The sequence below is a fragment of the Ascaphus truei genome, chromosome 7 (genome assembly GCF_040206685.1).
Source record: "Ascaphus truei isolate aAscTru1 chromosome 7, aAscTru1.hap1, whole genome shotgun sequence".
In the NCBI taxonomy this organism is placed as follows: domain Eukaryota; kingdom Metazoa; phylum Chordata; class Amphibia; order Anura; family Ascaphidae; genus Ascaphus; species Ascaphus truei.
In genome coordinates this window covers 47,676,033-47,698,317 of record NC_134489.1, presented here as the reverse complement: position 1 = coordinate 47,698,317, position 22,285 = coordinate 47,676,033, and the positions used below count along the sequence as shown (strand labels likewise).

At 43.1% G+C, this 22,285-nt stretch overlaps 1 protein-coding gene and 1 long non-coding RNA gene across 6 annotated transcripts in view; one reads left to right on the top strand and one right to left on the bottom strand.

The window, feature by feature from the left end:
- Positions 1 to 309: 309 nt before the first annotated feature.
- The window catches only part of CAPN12 (calpain 12), a 50,644-nt gene continuing 28,668 nt past the window's right edge, over positions 310 to 22,285 (bottom strand). For all 5 annotated transcript variants that reach the window (XM_075608261.1, XM_075608262.1, XM_075608263.1 and 2 more), the window contains 10 exons: positions 19,837 to 20,045; positions 19,246 to 19,282; positions 10,523 to 10,585; positions 5,327 to 5,387; positions 4,718 to 4,776; positions 4,110 to 4,178; positions 3,910 to 3,988; positions 3,420 to 3,536; positions 2,708 to 2,766; positions 310 to 2,610 (listed from right to left, as the gene is read on the bottom strand). In XM_075608261.1, coding sequence (XP_075464376.1) covers positions 2,584 to 2,610; positions 2,708 to 2,766; positions 3,420 to 3,536; positions 3,910 to 3,988; positions 4,110 to 4,178; positions 4,718 to 4,776; positions 5,327 to 5,387; positions 10,523 to 10,585; positions 19,246 to 19,282; positions 19,837 to 20,045 — 780 coding nt within the window. In that variant the 3' untranslated portion in view covers positions 310 to 2,583. The remainder of the gene's footprint in view (positions 2,611 to 2,707; positions 2,767 to 3,419; positions 3,537 to 3,909; positions 3,989 to 4,109; positions 4,179 to 4,717; positions 4,777 to 5,326; positions 5,388 to 10,522; positions 10,586 to 19,245; positions 19,283 to 19,836; positions 20,046 to 22,285) is intronic.
- Positions 2,625 to 22,285, top strand: part of LOC142499222 (uncharacterized) — a 32,859-nt gene continuing 13,198 nt past the window's right edge. Inside the window, exons 1-3 of the long non-coding RNA XR_012802633.1 lie at positions 2,625 to 2,847; positions 3,303 to 3,575; positions 19,823 to 20,024. This is a non-coding gene — a long non-coding RNA (uncharacterized LOC142499222). The remainder of the gene's footprint in view (positions 2,848 to 3,302; positions 3,576 to 19,822; positions 20,025 to 22,285) is intronic.

Genomic DNA, 22,285 nt, shown 5'->3' with positions numbered 1-22,285 from the left:
GGGAGGCTCCAGCAGCTCCCTCACGTTCTCCTGCTTCCTGGTTGCCGAGCAACCCGTGCGCGTGCGCGATGCGTCTCGCGGAGCTCCGCCATCACGCCGCTGCGCCTGCACTGCCCTGGCAGTGCGTGGGCGCATGACTCTGCCCCGTGGTGCTTCCCTGAGTCGGTCTCCGCGCGGATCAGAGGCAAGTGTGACACACGTAAAGGAGACATTTGTCAAAGTATTCTTCTTGAAGAATGAATTCATGATGTAAAAGTTTTCAAATTCAGCAAATTCTACAAATCTCTGGGACAAGAACAACCCGAATACAGGCAAGGAACTTTATTTATAACGAGTACTATAGCAGAACCAGGCTATGGCAGGAAGAGTCTCGGGAACATAAAACAAAGGCAAAGTTAAGAGATGGGAAACTATAAGGCTGAGCCCATGGTGACTGCAGCCGGGCGGAGGCGCGCTGAGGCTGAGAGAAAGCAGGTGCTTTCCCTGGCCTTAGTTCGCGCGCCATCCGGGGGCGTGTCGGGGGGGGCGGGCCAGAGACGTCACGGAGCTGGTTCGCGCTCATTGAGCGAACCGCTCACGTGACTGGCCCTGCGCTCCCGTGAGCGCGAAAAACAAAAAATTTGGTAAGACCTGCGGAAGCGTGCGCGAGCCCCTGCTAAAGCCGCTCTCATTGCGGCTGCAGGGGCTCACTGCCGAGCGTAAGCGCGCCTCAGGCCTAAGAGAACCAAGAGAAGACAGCAGAGGAAATCACAGAGAAGACAGGAGCAACAGCACACCCACTGGACAAACAAGGGAACTGTGACAGAGGGAGAGCTAACTAGATATGTTCCTGTCACAAGGAGGGGAGGAGAGACAGCAAAGAGGGGAGAGGAGACAGAGAGACTGCAAGGAGTGGAGGAGATAGATGAATGATGAGGATGAGGGAATGGACAGCAGTGGGCACATGGGGCAGGAGGGAGTGCAGCAAAGACAGCAAGGAGGGGAGAGGAGACACGCAACGAAAGGAGGAGACAGATGGGTGATGAGGAGGGAATGGAGAGCAGTGTGAAATGTGCATCCCCCATACTCCTCCTGCCCTTCTTTTCCCCACAAGACTCTGCCCCATTCATCCCTCCCTCCAATGCCACCATCCTTTTCAATCACTATCCTCACCACCCCTAACCCTCGTTACAAATGAACCTCTTCCAACCCCACCCAGCCTCTCCTTCTGCACCAAGTTGGCATGAGCATTGACAGGGGCATCTTTGAACAAATGTTGAATATTTGCATTACAGGTTTAATAGGTGTTTTCTGCATTATGTTATCACATTATGTCATTGGTGTGTAAGAATAAATATGTGATTTATAGCAGTTTTCTGTATTTACAGGTTGTGGAAGCTCCTTCTTGTGTCTTACGTGAATATTGCAGGTTATTGCTGGAGTACAGAGTATCTTTGTGAGGATTGATGTCCCATTTACTATCCAAATATCCACTGCAGATACAGATGCAGTAGAGGTTATTGCACCCGCTAATAATGCAAAATATAGCAGAATATCACAGATTTTCCATAGGATTCAATAGCAGTGATTATGCAGAATATCAAAATATCCCACCATAACACACCAGCAGGACCAATGTCCTTGCCTACATCTGTACACAGAAAATGAAACCCCCTAAAATTTTTGAAAGTACATTTCCAATGGGAAGACAATTATATTTACTGAAATATAAGCGGAAAATTTATAAACATGAGATATTTGATCCAGTAAAATAACTTTCTCTTGTGCCACAACAGTTTTACTTAGGAGGTATGTATGTATGTATGTATGTATGTATGTATGTATGTATGTATGTATGTATGTCTTTCTTTAAAAGATGTAAGGTGTAAACTTATTCAAATGTTTCCTTAACCACTATACCCGACCATGTGTTACAGGCCCCTTTGGCAGCAAGTGGGTTAAGTAACACCACCCCTATTTCCCATAGGTACCCTACCCCAAACAAATCTCTTGGTCTTCAACGGGTTTGCACTACATTGATGCAAATTAGCTTATGCTCTAAGGGGGTTATTCATTAAACTGCGGAAGTGCCAATTGGGTCACTATCGCACAGAAATTCTCTTTGAAGTCAATGGCAGTATCACAGTTTAACGAATAACGCTGTAGGAGAGAACTTGAAACAGACTCTCTTAGACCAGCCATCGTCATACATTCCTCCATTGATAAATATCTTTGAGATATCCACATGCAGTTTGCTGTGCAGATCTCTGTATGTACTTTAAATTCTTCCACATCTTGCATGTCCTCTCTCTGGAGTACAATGATATGAAATGGTCTTTGTTTGCGTGACTCGTATCAGTCGCTTTGTTCGTCTGTCTCTGTATTTATGCATGCTGGCTCACTCCACCGCTGCAGCGGTCTCTTTGCTCCTCTTCTTCTGCATGCATGATGCATTGCTGCATGTGTCACTGTGGAAAGCACGCTGCCTCTGCACTTCACATAGCTGTCTATTTGCTATGCTCTGCCTCTGTGTGTTTCTGCAGGATACTGGTCTGTCTCTGTACGTGCGATGCATTTCTGTGTCTGCTTTCTCTCCATTCTCAGTTAGTTGTAAATCGTTAATTGTAGCCACTGGTGGGAAAATGATAAATATCAGAGCTAAATGGAGACGTGCCCCCCTCTCACTCAATCCATAAAACCTGTTGCCTGTATGTAACTCATTTTTCACCTGCTGATAGTTCAGGGTCACTGTTCCGGAGCCGGTGGGATCTGCAGTTTGAAACTTCCCTACGAAGAGAGAAAGAGAAGTGGAAATCTGTTGGATATTTCTGTATCGCAATGTATTATCTATCCATTATCCATCTATAGGTATTATATCATATATGGAGCTACTCAATAAACAGTGACATCATGATTAATAATAGTATTGTTCTCTTATCTAGCAGTATACATAGAATTTTGCATGCAGAATAAGTTCCTGTCCCATAGTGTTCACAATCTAGTTTGTTTTCATGCTTGAGGCACGGAGAAATAAGGGCCCATATTTACTAAGCAGTCTTCTGCCATAAGACACCTTCCAGTTTATTGAATTGGCTGAATGGTGATTTTCAATCCATGAAGGTGCTTTATGGCAGAAAACTGTTGAGTAAATATGACCCATAGTGACTTACCCAAGGTTATAAGGAGCCAGGTATGGGTTCACCCACATGAAAAGGCCTCATTACATCGGAACTATTCCTTCTCCGATATAATCCTTCATGGAGTTCACTGTTTAAGATTTATTCCACTGCTTTCAAATAACTTTCTTTTTTTTTTTTTTTTAGAAATCTGGTTCTATATTTTATTTTTGCATCCTGGATGGTTTTATTAGCAGCCCTCCTCAGTGTGCTTGGGCTGTACAAGTCACATATATTGACAGATACTTTGTTTTTGAGGCTCACCTATCCCACTCTGCAGTTTGAGGAGGCAACAGATGAAATCAGGGTGACTGAGAAAACCATTGGCATCTGCGAATCTCAGCCTGGCCAGCCGCACCAAGAAATCATTCACCTGCAGCCCTAGGAAAAGCAAAAAAAAAGCCAGATACAGCGGGGAAGGTATGTGCCCCTACCTATAAGTGTATCAGTGTCACTATGTCTCCTATCACTTACCTGCTGCCTTTGCAATTATACCAAAATACCACAAGGACACATACCTCTACCAATCGACACCCTCTGTTATCAGAGGACACAAAAAAGCATTTGGATTGCTGCAGCAGCGCGCCAAAATTCTGTTTATTCACATATTGTGCTAAAGACTTCTCCTTGAAAACTATTTGGTGCAGCTGTGGAGCAATTGCACAGAGGAGGAAGTTGCATAGAGAGCTCTTTGAATACATGTGATTGTTTTTTTATGAATATTATGCAGAAGAACTCTATTGTTCCCTCTTACCTGCGGCCTGCAGAGCTGGTACCAGCTGCTCTTTTCCGAGGCCATCCGCTTCCTTTCTCTTTAACTCACAGTATATGCGCTGTGGGCATACAGAGAATGAATGTGACACACCATTAGGACCTGACTACTGTGGAGATTATACAGCCTGCAATTTTTAGGGCTTCAAAGTGTGAGGGGTGCTTTTGTAATTTGTCACTCACCGTCCCAGCTGAAATGTCCCTCCAGAGGCCCTGAAACTGCTCCCAGCACAGTGATCCCACAGCGCTGGTCTGCCAGGAGTCACATACTCACAACAAATTGATGGGGAGCAGCAGAAAGGGAGAGATAGACAGCAAAGAAAAAAAGAGGCAGATAAGAAGTGACACAACAAAAGTATCCATGTGCAGTGTCAAGACACTAGGATAAACGAGCCTGATTTATTCTTTACACTCATTGTGCTTTTCCTTAAGGAAAATCACCTACCTGATATGGGGATATAATAATAGCACTGTTATTTTCTCCCTTTTGGTAACTGCCACTAACGTTCTGTCAGGTTTCCACCCAAGAAGTGGCTGCACAAATAATTCTAAAGTATAACTATACTGTACAATGCTTTAGACGTGAAAGGCATTGTATAAACACAAGCATCATTCTAAACTCACCTCCAGCTTAGCTCACATAAAGTGACTAAAGTATGTGGAGCTCCAGTGCTGAGCTTAGCTAGGCTGGGGAAGTGAGCTGGTATTTCAATCTTTCAGCATTGGAAAAACTACCTATGCTTTGCAAAACCTCCAGAACCTGCAGACATACTACATGTTTAAAAGGATACGTCCACTGCGGCCAGCAGGCAGTGGCAGCACTCGAGAGTGAACCTCTTCATGGGAGGAACTGCAGGGAGAAAGTTTCAAGGGAAGGGCTGATATGTCAGGGTTACCAGCTCCCACACAGGGGTATTAGAGACATTTCTTTGTGAATTCAGATTACCATGGGGGACATAGCTGTACAGGGATGGCTAGTGCAAATATTCTACCCTTATCTTTGTGCCGTATTTACTATGCTATGAACAGGTCTTTCCCCAGATGGAGAAGAAATCAGTGTAATTCAAATGAATGGGACTACAGTCTTCTTCAGCACTGGGAAGACACCTTTACATATAATAATAATAATAATAATAATAATATAAAGTAGGGGTCTCTTTTCCTGCCCATTACCTCTGCACTTCTCTTACACCTACAGTCTGGCCAGTAACAACTCATTTTAACCTCATACATAAATATACAACTTGATGTTAAATTTAGAGGACATCTTCTGGAGTTTTTCTTCAAAATTGAGGATAGTTGGATACTGTAGGATCAACATAATCCTGGCAGAAGCTGGCCAAAACTCAAAGCTAAAAGCAGTGATTTGCTGTAAATAACTCTTTTATTCTGTTGCTTACCAAACTCACTCAGCAAAGAACTCAAGATCTTCTGCAATCCATCAGCACCAACCCTGCTGTCCTGTGAGAAAGAGTAGAGTGGAATCAATGCAGGGAGTGTGAAGTAAAAGAGAGAAAGGGGGGATAATAAATGGAGGAGAGAGGGATTGGGTATAAAATTAGTTTTGTAATGAGAAAGTGGTGTGTTCAGAAAAGGTGGTTACTTTAACTGTTTTCGTCCTAATACAAAATATTGTGTTTTAGAAGTGCTTTTGGTTATAACAAAGTGTCAGTTTTGGTTCTGCTAAAACTCGATTTTTTGGATTTTCACAAAATTATGGAAAAACTTAAAATAAAGCAGGAAAATGCTAAAATAAGACCATACAGCCAAACAAATGCTAAAAAATAAGCATAATCTCATAAAACAATTAAGAAACACCACAACTGTACTGATGCTAGTTTGAAATAATATTTACGAGTAGACACTTGGAGATGGACAGCTTAAATGGCGCACAGCCATTGGTAATGGGGGTACTAGTACAATTTGGCACAGTGGCACTGGTCAGCCAAGCTCAGCTTTTTCTTTTGTATTAGAGATGACTGACTGTTATAATGAGTCTTCCTAACATGTTTCATTCGATAACCTGCAGCTATGTGTAACATCTGGGCTGCCATCCACTCCTATACATACAGTGAGGCCCAGGTGAAAGATTTGAAAAATGAATAGCAATGTCCCCCTCCTTATCCACTACCACTTCATGGACCCTAATTGTCTCCTCCATATGGTCCTCCCATGCTCCTGCTCCCACCCACTCTTTATTGTGCCGTAATTTGAAAGCTAGTGTTTGTAGTTTCAAAAATCGTTTCCCTCAAATCCACTTCCACAATTCACTCCTCCACAATTGCCATATTCTCCCCCTCCCCCCTGCTCAACACTTTACTAAGGCACAATGAAGTGCCCAAGAGTTATCCTGTCAGCAGGCCTAGTTTATCCCTTCTCATTAACCACCCCCCCTCCCAAAAAAAAGTTTAAAGGGACATACAGAAAATCACTAGTTGCAACAGAAAATGTGCCTGATACAGCCATGGCTGAGTCTGGGCCCTGCCATTGCCCCCTCAACACTCATCAACTGGCACAAAGAAAATAAAACACTGCACTTATAGCTGCAAGCTGTGATTATATTATTATTATTATTATTATACTATAATATTGCACCACATAATGCCTCCCCTATCTACTACTCCAACAGAACTATTATCCTCAAGAGTCCTGCAGTATAGAGCCAGTTCAGCATCAATGCACATTCAGAAGTTGAGGCCTGTACATTTTCAGAAAAGTCCTCCTCCCTCTTACTCACGTGTAGCTTGAAAGATGGCACACACTTTCTTTATATCTCTTATTCTTCTTGGGTAAAGCAAACAAAAGAATCACCAAGTCACACAAACATTGTCAGCAATGTTTATAGAAGTGTAACTTGAGAAATGGTGCAAAATGTCAAATGTAGCTCACTTTATTTCTTATCTCTTTCTGGTAAACTACACAACAGTAACACTATGTCACCCAAAAAATGAGTACATGTAGTACATAATACATGTGCAGCTGGAAATGTTTTGCAAACGGCGATATAAGTTCAACATCATAAAAACAATTAGGTAACTAATATAATGTAACTAATAAACTTAAAATAATTTAAAAAACAAAGTTGAGAAACACCCGTTGAACGCCACTGTTCCCAATCGGCAACATAGAGGGCCTTCGCCTTTTAGTTATCATCATCTTCATCTTCCTAACTGTCCATATCACCATCATCATCAACTAAAATTATACGCGTATCCATGCTGAACTGAATGATCTTTAAATTGTTTTTTTTTTTATGTGTGTGCAATCTTCATCAAAGAGGTTGAGATTCATTTTAATGAATATCAACATCTTTTGGGGGTAACAGCTTCCTGTGACTCTCACTAACATTGCTGCCAGCGGTGCTAAATATTCTTTCACAGTAGAAACTGGAAGGAGGACAGCTTAAATGGCACACAGCTACTCTGAAAGATTATTTCACATAGTCCTATTTTTAAACCCAGTTTGTATTGTATTATTATAATTTATTTGTAAAGTACCAATATATTCTACAGCCCGGTACATACAGGATGACATACAAAGAAGGCCAAACAAGCGCAAACAGAAACAGAAGGCAATGAGGGCCTGCACATGAGAGCTTACAATATGGAGGACCATCTCTGATATTAAGGTTTCTTTCATCTTTAAAATTGTTCTTCACCATACTGAAGCACCAGCACCGTCTTCTGGCATTTCATTAAAGCAACACAAGTTGCAGTTTAAAAAAAAATAATATTTAAAATAGGAATTGGAGCACTGGGTCTCCGGAGCTGAACTGCATTCAGCTCTGGAGACCCTCTGCTTCCCGAGATACTTACCTCCATAGGGGTTGCTGGTATCACCTTCATGTTTCCATGTGCCTTGTCACGCGGACTAATAGGGAGCCGCAAGGGATGACATCACCGCTTCCTACTGGCCCGCAAGATGCGGAACACATTTGCAGCCGCCATTATGTTGGCCCTTTCGGAGCGGCTACCTGCAGAGACATACTGGCACCCCCTACAGAGGCAAGTATCTCAGGAAGCAGGGGTCCCCGGAACTGAAATTAACGCAGTTCAGCTCCAGAGACCCACCTGCTTCAATCCTATAACTAAAAACAATAACCTGAAACGTGTTGTGTTTCTTTAAAGCCTGACCAGATGTCGCACTACCTTTAAAGCAGAAATACTACAGTCTCCCCCCTTTTGTATTCCTTTTTTAATTATTTGTATATATCTACATTCTTACCTAAGCTGGCAATCGTTTGGTGCTCCTATTATAAATATGTAAAAATCCTTACGGCGTTACTAACATAATGGCTGCTTCAGTCAGTGTAACTTAGTAGCTACAACGTATTCTTATATTATTGTTACTAAGGTAACATTATGTATTGTTGCCGTTTCCAGCTCAAACTGCTGGGAATATTGGTAACAAATTATTACAAACAGTAAAGTGTTGCAAATATCTTGCACTGCTGGGGGGGGGGGGGGTGCTAAAGCCTGCTATAGAAATCAAAGGATGCTTTAAAACTCATTAAAACTGGCATTAAGAGTTGAATAAGATTTTTTTTAATGCAGTATTATCCAATACTATAGAATAGATTTATTTAAAAAAAATAAAAATAAAAAACCACCTATATCAGATTTCACGTTTTGCCGCTTTAAAATAGAGTTAATTTTTTTAGCTTGTTGCTTAATGGCACAAGAAGACACTGTAGAAACAACTGTAGCAGGTGCAACTAGAGAAGGAGAAGGGCTGGGTGGTATAATCACAGCAGGTTTCAACAAGTGTTGCATTTCGTCAGACGCTAAGCTAAATTGTTCTCTATAAGCATTGGTGTCTTTGCCTTGTGGGGAAGAGAAGAGAATTTTTGATTTTAAATCATGAATATAACCTTGCAGCTAAAATATAGTGTTCAGATTTAAAAATACATGTGATCCCAGGGTCCTCATGAAGGGCGGCATATATGTTGTTGATGAGGCCGACACATTTTATAGATTTCTTTTGAAAACACCTCTGCTTCTCTTACCTATTTTCAGCAACTGGATGAGAGGTTTGCCTTCACTAATTTTCTCAACTCACTTCCTGTGTGGCTATTTCCTAAAGTCATAATATTTCACACACATGGACCAGGAATATCCTGTACCTAACATTTTAAAGAACGTTCTATACAATCAGGTTGATGGTGTATGTGAAGCAAGGTACAGTATGTGCATATAGTCACTATCACTGAGTGTAAATAGAGTTGGGGTCATTGTCAGAAACAGGTTTTTGAGTTTCTGTAGGAGATTGACACCAGTGTGCTTATTGGTAAAGCCAGTGATACACAGCAACGATGTAAATGTAGGAGCTGAAATGCTGCAAAAATAAACTATAGGGTGGTATTGTGTGTGAAACTAATTCACAGCTTTACTAATATTGGACTAAGGCTGGAGACGAGTAGAGACAGGTGAGATGGTGGTATCTGTATGAAAATGTTTCACTGGTATACTTGGAGAGTGGACACTGGTCAGATGGTGGTATCTATACATATGCCAACCTATATACCTAACAAAGGCAAGCTTACAGTCTTACCTAACTGGAACGGACTCACTGGTGTACTACTAGACAGTGGTCAAATAGTGGTATCTTTATTTGCCAACCTGTAGATTCAATACAGGTAACCTAATGCTGTTATCCAACTGGAACTGATTCACTAGTATACTAGTAGAGACGAGAGTGGTCACAGGTGGTATTTAACTCTAATACTAATGTAGTTTGTATATAGTAGTATAATCGTAGTGCGAATGATTTCCATGGTATATTTGTATACAGTAGTAGGATGTCATATCATGGTATCATATATGCCAACCTACTGTATACCCAATAACCCAACACACAGGTGACCTTGCAGTCTGCTGTGCCTTTCTGCTTTCTGTGTCTTTCTTTTTATACCCCTTTCCTCTGGTTTGGTCTGTTTCGTATCGTCCTTTGTTTCTGGCTGCCCACTTCCCCTGCTTTGCTTCATCACTCTGTGTTTCTGCCTCTGCCTACCCCCTTCTGCTGCTCTCTCTGTTTCTTCCCCTTCTGGACTTTCCTTTTCTCTTAGTTGCCAGTTTTTACTTTATTTCCTTAGGCCCCGGTCAGACAGGATGCTACGCGACGTGCGCGCTTGTCACTCTTTTGGTTTGTTCTGTGGGAGTTTTCAAACTGAAAATGACTCCCGGCGGCGAAGTACAGCGTTGACGCGGTTGCACATGAAGGAGACAACTGAAGTTATAATTTCAAGCGGCAGCCACGTCACGTGTACTTCGCCAGCCAATTACAAACAAACACACTTTGTTTCTTTTTTTTAAAATTAATTAAAGTTCTGCCTCCAATTGCGACATTTAGTCTGCTGGGGATGAGCACACATCGCCCAGCAGAGAGAGGCGCACAAACGGTGCCGTAGTGTAGCAGCCTGTCTGAGCCCGGCCTTATTCTTCAGTTAGGATCTGGACCGGCGGTTCTGATTAATCTTAACGGAGTAGTCCCGAAAGCCAGATTTGGAGTTTCTAACACTCTCCCTCTTTGGCGGTATTTGGATTTCCCAGAATTTTAACCGACCGCCCCTAGCGCCCAGGATATCAAAACGTACTCACCCTGTCAGCAAACTGCATGAATTTGCTGAAGCACTGACTCTCAGATGGACACACAGACGGGAGCTGCATCAGATGTGACAGACATGAAGTACAGGAGAATACAGGATATTACAGTGACATCAAATGCAGACACATTACAAATGTATAACATACAAGACAATTGCAGTGAAAATTCCTTGCCTGTATATCACCAAAACATTGCTTCTTTTGTTTGATACTTTTATGTGCTCTGCAGTGCTGTGTCTTATTTATCGCACTCTGGTTTGGGTGAAGTGTATATATATATGGACTGGGGGGGTGTCATGGTAGACCAGAACTTTTAACACCAAAATACCCAGATCCTTTGATTGAGCAAAGCAAGAGAAAAAATAAATTGTGATTTATTTACAGAATGAACACACACAGTTTGGTTTACAATTACAACAAAAATACTCTTACTGGAATGGGGTAAAACGAAATATCTTGTTTCCAAAACGAGAGGTTGCAAAACAATGTCTCTAGGAGCAATTTCCCAGGAGCGGGAGTTGCTCACGAAAAGAGTCCTCGGTCAGCAGCGCAACCTGCCACTGCTGTTTTACTCCGCCGGAGCTGCTTCTTTAGTTCTTTTGCCGTAGTATCTTGGATCTTGGAACCTTAGTTCTTATGAACTCTTGAAGCTTAGCTGAATCTTTGTTACGATGTTACGAATCTCTTACAGCATGATAAATCTTAGGTGAATCTGTTACAGCATGATGACTATTTCCTCATGGGCTGCACTGGTTCTTATAGGGTTAACATTTCTATACATAACTAGTACAGCCTATCTTCTCCGTGGGAATATTTCCTTCCCCCTATCACGGAGTTGCCAATACTTTGCAAACCTGGCAGAGGGGCTTCTCATTCTGCTCTGGGTAAGTGCGAACTTTGCCCCTTTGCCGCTTAGCATATGAGAGCCTGCCCCTCTTACCTGGTGCCGCCCAGTCTGGGCAGGGTGACAGCTTGCCAGGATGGCTTATAGAAGTTCTCTTGTCCCTACCAAGCAAGCTAACAAATGGTTTAACACCTCCATATCCTGGATTGCCTTTGAAGCTTAGAGGGCAGAGTAGCCACACTGTCTCCCATGCAAATGGATTTTTACCACTACTGAACATAATTTAAAAACATATAACTCTCGCCACCTTATACCTGGTGGGAGATACACTGAACTCCACACTGGGTTCTGGGCATATACCGGGCTACCGTGAATGTGATTCATTCCCCTGCCCAGTCTTACTATTCTGGTCTGTGCTGAAGCAGGAAGATTTGGGAGGATTTTATCCGGTGGTCTGTGTTCCTCAGGAATCTGGGGGGATTCCTGAGTACATGTTTCGGGGTAACCCGCTACACTGGCCCCCTTCTACCCAAACACACCCTGACAACATTTTACCGTAAAATCACCCCTGATTCTCACGCCCTGCACATCTCCGCTGGTTGGAACTCCTGGAACAGTAAAAATACACACACATCTTTATTACAAATGTAGTTACATGCCATGATTGGGTTGAAGAGCTGACAATCACAATTCCCCCATATGGCTCAGGGGCCCCCAGCCAGGCATAATACCTTTATTATTGGCCTGGGTACCTCTTCACCATCACAGGGGGTCTCTGGAAAAAGATTGAAGGCAATGTTCTGTTTCCATTTTGTCTGATTTGTTATTTATTTAGTATCCATTTTGTGTGTAAAAATGGGGTGTGGGTGAGTTTTTGCTCTTGGCAGATTTACGACTGTGCCTGAATTAACGCCCACATTCCTGGTAAAACGAAGTGTCTGGTTCCTATAGAGAACTGTTTGAATCTAGTTTTAACCAGGTTTAATGATCTGTAAGATGATTGGTTTAAGAATTAAGGAGTGGTTAGTATAATCTGCCTAGTAACACATTTTAGACAAAGGAAATTAAAAAATGAAATGTATAAAATAGCCTGCTTGGACACTCCCTAGCAGAGAGTCTTATTTGACTTTTGAAGGTGTATGATCGTACTATATTTTACAATAAACTGCTCATTATCAACGAACACTGTGAGTTTGCAAACATTGACATATATATACTTACACATGTATTTACTTACACATACATATACACACACACACACACACACACACACACACACACACACACACACACACACACACACACACACACACACACACACATATACATACATAATTGCATGTGAATTCACTGCTGGGGAAGACATCCCCAGTTACAGGCTTATAATATTTTGGCCAAAGTATTGAACTAAATGACCCATACTTATGAAGAATATAAATAAAATACATAGTAATGTACAGTACTAAATAATTTGTCATATTGGATGTAGCATTAGGACTTTCTTGTCTTTTGTTCTCTTTGGGTAATAACCAGCATACATCTCCCCATCTTTCTTTGAATTATCTGAAGCTTCTGAATTATCTTTGCATATACTGTATGGTCAAAGTTTCATATCCATACATGAGTACAGCAAGAATACACTGGTCGAAAACGTTCCTCTTGAGGCACGGTGCGAGGTTCCCTTGAAAAATTATTTTATTTCTTCCAAATGTGCTCTTGTTGATTTTATTAAAAAGGTTGCCATCTATTGCTACTTGTCGGCCAAGCTAGACAGTCTTGCACTTCTACTTATATTCCATTTATTTAGATCTTTGCAGAGTTGACATATTTGTTGAACACCACTTTGGTCTTGCGGAGATTCATATGGTGGCCCACTTTCTTACTTGCTTCGACGAGTTCCCCGATTTGTTGCTGGAGGTCTTCTGGACTTTTGGCAAAATAACTATGTCCTCTACAAATCATAGGTAACGAGTATCCACCATTGATTTGGTATTTCTCTTTCCACCGAATTCAATGTCTTGCTCAATTATTGCTTCTATCTTCATGCAATCTAACGGTTGATGTGGCATTATCGTAAATGTTCCATATGATATCAATAGGAGTGGCGTGAGTGAAATAAGCACAAATTAATTATCTAATGTTGGAAACAAGTGACTAAATATAATTATAATATATGTGATTTTTGGTGCAGCTCCCAAATAGACAAAGCTCCTTTCGTCTAAGAAATACAGAAAAAACAAGAATTGGGGCGCAAATAGCAATCAAATGTAGTGTTAAAAAAGTGTCTAAAATGGTGATAAATATATTAAGGAATGGCTTACATCTGTTAAAATAAGAAAACTCTGGATCCACAAATCTATATGAATTTCCACTTGGGAAGTATGAGGTTTGGCAAAATCCTTTCTAGGTTGTCAGATTCCTGTTCGGGATTTTGCTGTTGCTCACTTTCTGTGGCTGAATCGCCCATCTTTTTCTCTGGCAACTTCCTTTAAAAGGACAGCCCTCTGAGCAGGATGTTGCTGAGCAAAGTTCCAGTTTCGTTCTGAGTTCATGCAATGCGTTTATGTCTATTGTCTTCCACGTTACCAGACTCAGCTCATGTACCTCGACTATCCTTGTCTTCAGTCCGCCCAACCACTGCAAGTATCTTGACTAACCTTGACTTCAGCCTGCTTCAACCTCTGCATCCACACTGACTTCACAACACTGCTGCCAGCCCTGACCTTTGGCCTACGACTCACTACTCATTCAGGACTCTGGCCCTCGGCTCAGGTTGGTTCTTTCACCTGAATACAAATATGATCAAGAGATGATCAAGACAAAGAAACCCCTATTATTGCACTCAACCATACATTGTCTGTATTAACAAATAGAATCAATTTCTTCATGCAAGATAGATGATCACAAATAGATGTAATCTATTCTTCTGAGAAGGAAGATACCAGATAAAACGAAATAATAGAATTTTAATTGAGCTAAGGAGGTGCAGCTCCGGACTTCTAAGGCGTCCCGCTGGTTTGGTGCCACGATGTCTGTAAAAGCTCGAAGTTCAAAGGGCTCAGTGTCCCCAAGGTGTTAGTTGTAAGGGGTTCCTCAAGTAACCCCATCCTAGTGTAAAGCCTGGGCAGTTTTCAAATGGTGGCAAGCCCAGACTTGGTGTCGCCAGGTAGAGGGGCTGGGTCTCATATGCTGAGAAGCAAAGGTGCTAGGTTGGCGCATGCTCTTAGCAGAATTAGAAGCCCCCTCTGCTAGGTTTGTAAAGTATTGGCAACTCCAGGGTAGGTGGGAAAAGTTATTCCCATGGAGGGATTGGCTGCACTGGTTAGGTATAGGGTTTTGAACTGTATAAGAATTCTGCAGCCCATCAGGAATGAGTTCTACAGATTCATGCAAGATTCATCATGAGATTCACCTAAGATTTCAACAAGCTTCGTAAGAAACATCTAAGATTCCAAGTGCCATTACCTGTAACACGTAGCTCACCACAAACGAGGCGCGACCGCAGGGCTGAGTTAGAGATTGGTACAAAACGCCAACCACAACCTCGAGGGCGCATCTAGAGTGTAGGATAGTCTTGCAAGCCGCATCAGGGTAATAGAAGACAGCGTAATGAGGTACATGCTGGATCTTGGAGTATAGAGTAGCGGATCGTTGGGGTACGTAGCCGGAGTCAGGATTGGAGAGCGTAGAGTAGTCGTAGAGCCAAAGCCAGATTCAGTGCAGGAGAGAGTAGAGTAGTCGTATCCAAAGCCAAGGTCAGTGCAGGAGAGTATCACAAGGTAAGTTCCAGGCAGCAAGGTTCAGGCAGACAGGCACAGAGTAGTGAGTTCAGCGTCAAACAAACTGGAGTTATGCTCGGCAAAGACTGAGAGTTCTCAGAGCATATTTATAGGACCTCCCACCAATGGGAGGCGACCAGGTAGTAGGGCTGCGGTTCCGTATAGGCTGCTGGATCATGCAAGGGTGTCCTACTGCACAGCCAATAGCAACCGCATTAGAGTGTGCCGCGCACAACCCGCGCAACACGCAGGCGACCCGGCCATGCGCCATCATTGCGCGCCACGACACCTGCACCAGTACAGGGGCAGAGACCAGAGGCTGGACCCGCGGGAACAGAGGCGGAATGAGGAGCACGACCGTGCCACGTAGTACCAACATCAGGACACGGGCGGGACCGAGGGGCAGAGACCACAGACCGACGGGGAGACCACGCACGCGCCGCGTGCCAAGACCAGAGGAACGAGAACGCGCCCTGCGCCCACAGACAGAAGAAACCGATGGGGCTCCTGCAGGACCCACGCGCCGCGCGTAAGCATCACCGCCAGGCTGCCACTCTTGAGTGCCATGGGGATCAGATGACCGAGTAAGGGCCAAAGGGGCAGCAGCACCAGAATGGCGAATCCTCACATTACCATGGCGGCAGAACGAAGGAACCAGCTCCGTCGAAGTACATAGCGGTGGCAACTTGCACCGCTGACCAAGGACAGTTCCAAGCCGTTTCGTGAGTACCTCCTGCTCCTGGGAAAGTGCTCCTAAAGACTTTGTTTTTCAAGATTTGGTTCTGGAAGCAATTTATTTTGTTTGCCCCCATCCCAGTAAGTGTAATTTGAGTGTAATTGTGTAACATTGTGTGTATGTCCATTCGTGAAATAAATTACAATTTATTTTATCTCCTTGCTGTGCTCAATCATATGACCCCGGTATAAAGGTGTTAAAAGTGCTGGTCTCCTGTGACAGGGAGAAAAAGAAAAAAAGAAATAGTGTAATACATGTATCTAATACCATAAATTGTATTGAGGAAAATGGCAACTCACAAACGGAAATAGAATAAACAGCATCAAGGTTATTATACCCAGGAGAGGTATGGTGCTTTATCCCTCCTAGTCCTTGGTGAGGTGGCCGATTGAAGTCTGCAATGTTTTCTGGCTTTGAGCCCGAGTTTGCAGCTGTTTTTGCCAGTTCGTCCTGTGTCTCAGTGCTGGCGTAATAGTCTGCCACTTTGCTCCACTCCACCAATTCGGTTGATCATAGTCATAGATCATAATCCCTGAGAAAGCTCTTCAACGAGTGAAACGTGTTGGATTAGTGCCAGAATTCTCGGTCCCACAGTGTAATTTAGATGCGCGTGCCTTCAGTCCTTCTCCTTCATTGCATGAGTATCATCCGGGTCCCGAGCGACGCCACGTCAGCAAGCAGATTGGTTGAGCAGAGTGTAACGGAGCTAAGTGGCAGATGATTACCTCAGCACTGAGACAGGACGAACTGGCAAAAACAGCTCCAAACTCGGGCTCAAAGCCAGAAAACATTGCGGACTTGGATCGGCCACTACACCAAGGAACCAGAGGGATAAAGCACCAGACCTCTACTGAGTTTAATAACCTTGATGCTGTTTATTCAATTTCTGTTTGTGTGTTGCCATTTTGCTCAGCACAATTTTTGGTATTAGATGATACTACACTATTGCGTTTATTCCTTTTCTCCCTTCCCAAGTGGAAGTTCATATAGATTTGTGGATCCAGAGGTTTCTGATTTTAACAGTTATAAGCCATTCCTTAATATATTTAATCACCATTTTAGCACTTAACACTACATTTGATTGCTGTTTGCATCCCAATATGACATCAATGTATGCTTCTTTAAGACCTGGTCTTCTAAATGCATTTAAAACTGCTGAGGTGTAGAAAAAATTAAATGTTTTTTCGAAATCTCCGAATTCTAAAATGAGCGGTAGATCATATTAATTACCTTGGGAAATTAGTTCTTGTACGACTTGGATGTGGTCCATTGTATTATATACAATGTGATATTGCGCTTGTTTTCTAGGCTGAACGAAGTCCAGGGTCTGTTGCAGCTGATTAGCCAGTATCTTCGTAAAAATCTTGTAAATTATTGGAAGTAGACTGATTGGTCTATAGTTCTTGAGGTCTTCTTTGCCTCCTTCCTTGTGGATGAGGATAACAATGGCATTACTCAATTGCTCTGGTATTTTTCTGTTCTTCAAGGATAATCTAAAGAGTTTTGCAAGAATTTTCTCTGCTTCTTCCCCAGCTGCTTTCAAGATTTCAGTTGTAATTCCATCTTCCCCAAGAGCATTACCATTCTTCATGGATTTGATTGCCTTTGCCACTTCTACTGGAAGGACGCATGGTACGTCATTGGTGGTTTCGTCTCACTCTTGCTCTGCTGGATTATGTCTTGTGTCATCCATGTTCTCGTACAATTTAACGTAGTAGTCATCAACTCACTTAATGATACTGTAAGTGCACAGTCTTTTATTGTTGATCCATCATCTTGTTTGAGTGCAATGATTTGCTTCTTCCCAATCATAAGTCCCTGCTCTGTCTTCTTTAAGCTTTTGTTAACTTCGATAATCTTCCTTACTATATCAGTTACATTACAGTATCTTACATATTAAGTACAAGTGGATAGAGAAGAATATTCTCTGCCAGTGCTCCAAGTTAAATTATTTGCTTCTCCTTGGAAATAATTAGAAGCTATATAGCATAATCATCATTTCAAATGCACCTTTGTTGGAGGATCCAGGTAAATAAGGTGAGTAAAAACTGTAATAAGGTCAACAATGCTCATTGATAGTGGTGTGGGTGAAACATAGAAAAGGGATGTCAAGGGAGCCTATGTGACCAAAGGACCCTGACCCCTATCTAAATAATAACTACAACAACAACCCTTAGAGCTAGACCATAAGAATAAGAGACAGTGTCAAAGACATATTACTCACGACCCTTGTGTGTATGGTCCCTCTGGTCCTGGCGTGCTCTCAGCCCGGTGTATAGCAGAAGAAATTCACCCTGGATAGGGGGAAAAATGGCGGTGCACAGCGTGCCAACGAGTGCCTCATGCGTTCCGGAAGCAGGAAGTAAAACGGAAGCTGGATAGCGATTTCAGTAGAAAAATTTAATGAACTGCAAAAACATCAATAAAAAGAAAAAATCATCTAGAGAAGGAACTCTGACTTTGACAAAGTGCAGAAGATGCACGAAACGCGTCTGAGTTCCTTCTCTAGATGATTTTTTCTTTTTATTGATGTTTTTGCAGTTCATTAAATTTTTCTACTGAAATCGCTATCCAGCTTCCGTTTTACTTCCTGCTTCCGGAACGCATGAGGCATTCGTTGGCACGCTGTGCACCGCCATTTTTCCCCCTCTATCTTCCATATTAAGTTATACGTTTGCAGATTATCTTGCACAGCTCTGCATATTTAATTCTTGTTCTTGCATTTTCAGATTGCTATAGTAACTGCTTTGTCTCATTTGATATTTTCTTATCCTCCAGGTTTTCTTCGCTTTCAACTATAACCTTCGTAACTTCTTCATAATCGTTTAACTGTTCCAATGCATTTTGAGCAAGCTGAAGCGATTTTTTAGCTGTTGTTGAAATTCACTGCTGTTATTCTTGAGGTTCTTGATGTTAATTGTTGTTTTTTCTTTTTAATCAATTTTCTTCTTTCTATCTTTGCATTCAGATTACAGCAAACGAATCAGTGATTACTCCTTGTGTCAAAACAGTTAAGGGCTGTGCAGACTTCAATCACGTGTTTCTGTTCAGCTTCCATATAGTCAATTTAATTCCTGATTCCATTGGATCCACTCCATGTCTATTTTCTATTTGGATTCTTCTCGAAGAATTAATTCATGATGTAGAAGTTTTCACATTTGGCAAATTCTACCAATCTGTCTCCATATTTATATCTGTTGCCATAACTATACTTACCAAACTGATTCTTCCTCTTTCTGCTGGTCACCAATCCTTGCATTGAAATCTCTCTCCCATAATAATCTTGAGGTGACAATTTCCTTTATATATCAATGCTCACAATAATGCAGTGTGGTGGGTGTAACATATACAGACTTACCAATATTTTTCCACAAGGAGCAGCGTTATCCATGGGTCTAAAATGGAATATTGAATTCAAATGTAACCATTGTTTTTCTCACCACCCCACACTCTATTACTCTGTCTCTTTTCTTACTCTATATTTTTGTGTTTCTGAACCTATTCTCTTTTTCAAGACTGCCTTTCCACTTTCAACCTTTCTTCAATCTGTATTTTTGTCCCCTGCTCACAATTCTTCCTTGTTCCAACTTTTTCTAACGCTTCTCTTTTTTCACCTCTCTGTCGTCCCACATTTCCCCCTCATCAGTCCATGTACTGTACACGTGCTCCTTTCACTTCCTACCTTCTCTGTTTCACTAATCCTGTTAATCTCTCCTTCACTTTAACTTCTCTCTCCTTTTGTCTCTCCTAGGAGTAGATTCTATATACGCCAAAGTGGCTATTCAGGATGTTTTGGACGAAAGTCCCCATGGACTTTCTCTCTCATTCTCACTATTGCTTTTAAATCTCTCTCCCCCCTCTCTCACTATTTCTTGTTTGTTTCTCTCTTTTTCACTGTTCCCACCTCTTGCTCGCATCTGTTTTCCCCTATCCAGACCTGGCATCTTACCTGGCACTGCTCCCCTTTTCTGTGAAGACTCTGAGCAGGAAATCCCCCTCGTCGGAGACTCGTTCTAATGACGGGATGATGACATAGTGTCCAGGCAGCAAGTTAGCACACATGACCACTTCCCTATGGTTTGTGCATAGCTCAGAACTCAGCAGTGGCCGGGAGCGCCGGAGAACTTCCTGAAACAGGTACGCATGGGCTTCATCCCCCTTAATCACAGAAAGCACAAACAGTAAACACGCAGCATGGAATGAGTTCACAAGAATCCATTCCAGGAACACAACGATTTTACAGCTGATAATTCTTTTCTCCATAAGCAATACAGCTACAAGAAGTATAGGTTAATTACAGGTTCTAATACTTTTTAATGAGTCAACGTTCGAGATCTTAATACAGTAGGTGTAATAGTCTGTCCAGACCTCTCCGTATGTGCCATCTGCACAGTTCTTCCAATGTGACCAAGACACACATGAAGATCCCTGTGAAGTTTGCAAAGGTCTGTAAACACAATAACATCTGTGATGGACTTTCTTTTCGGTCCATTTAAAAGGTATCTCAAACTATATGTATTGGCTTTACTTGTTAGCTTGTGTAACACACTTTGCCCCCCCTCCCCCCCCCAATCGCAGATAGGGACCATGTGTGGGAATACACCTGTGTTACCGTGTGTGGTGCGTTACCTGATAGACTCACAGAAGGCCTGAACCTCCGCCGCTGGGAGCCTGGGGTTACCTGATTCTTCGGATACAGCGCCTCCACCTGTAAGGGTTCCCAACAGAGTGGGATGGTCCTCTTACAGGAACAATAATAATAATGCACACACACAATATATGCTAGCAACCTTTTTACTATAAGTAATAAGCTTGGTACCCTGTACCACAGTAATAGGCATATAACCATATGTATAGAAGTTCACCCCACCGCATACCAACATAGGTGTCCCCAAAGTACCTGGGTGCTGGGAACCAATTCCCTGATGTCCCTTATGGCCAAGCCCACCCAAAGTGTTGGAGATAGAGCTATCCCGTGGAGTGTTAGTGCACTACAATAGGTACCTGCCCGGAGCTCCTGCACCCGGGTACAGCAGGATAACAGAATGGGATCCGTCTGATCAGACGTGCCGTCCGCCTACGCGTGGGGTGAATTCCGGCATTGATAATATCACCGTACCGTCTATACCTTGTGGCTGGTCTGTCCGCAGGCCGCAGTCACTGCGTGGTGTGATCCTCCGTGAAAATAGTCTCTATCCAGAGGGGGGTCTGATCCCAGACCCAGTGATCAGGCTGCGCAGCAGATGAGCTGATCCTTGATCTAATCAAATAGCTAAAGGGGCAGATTCCTTACTTAAGGCCTGTCCCTAAAGTAACCACAAGCTGGGGCAAGAAAAGTAATTATCTGGGGCCTATGGGGGTGACTAGCCTAGTGCAGGGGCTACTGCTCCCTACACCTACACCCTCACTTACCCAGCTCCCAGCTCCAACTAACTCCCTCCAGCGTGCGAAAAGTATCCCTTCCCTGCTGCAGGGAATCCTCGAACCCCATTGGCTGCTCTGGAGCACCTGGTGAACATCTCCCTATGCCTCTTGGGAGTTGTAGTCCCCGCGTAGTCTATAGCTATTGCCACCGCGTGCGCGATCGTAACTGCGCATGCGCAACTTTAACAATGGCCGCCGCGACTCCGGATGTCCCTGCAAATGCGCAACTCACTGCGCATGCACGCGCATTTCAATATGACGGCGCCCTGAGCACTCGCAGTCCGGAGCTCCGGCGAGGCCCTCGCCTCCCACCCCCGCAGTATCTCCTGCACCTCGCAACAGCAACGGAGGTAAGGAGGGGGTCAATGGGATCCTTAGGGGTACCGGGGCTACACACTCCCCCTGGTAAAATCCCAAATACCTTGCTTGGGTATCAAAACATAACTATACACACAAGAGTTATATAATAAAAATGCGGTACAAGTATATAACTTAACACCTTGCAATGCTCTACAAGAGATTATACAATTGAGTGAACATCACAATAACAGAATGTATCTTGGCCCGAGACCACTGCTGAGCCTCATAGTGGGGTGCCCCAAATGAATCGTAGGCTACCCGGTTGGGAGGGTACCTTATTCTTTGGCTTCTGCGAAGCTCTGGCTCTACTTCTTCTGGAGAGTAATGTGCATAGTCCTGAGGCTCAGCCTCTCCCATTGAGGGTATAAATGTCTCTGAAAAGTCTCTTTGGGGCATGAAGCATGGGCTTCTAGGGTCCAGGAGAGTACTCATTGGAGTCCCCCTATTAGAAGTTGTTTGTTGAGGCCCTTTAACCGTAGCTCCTCCGGGAGGTGCCGCAGAGTGTTGAGGTCCCCTTTTGAGAGGGGCCCTCCATCATGGACGGACTAGTTCCCTCATTAGCTTCCACTTGTTCTAACTCTCCATCTAATGATATAGTCGGTATCCCTGGCTCA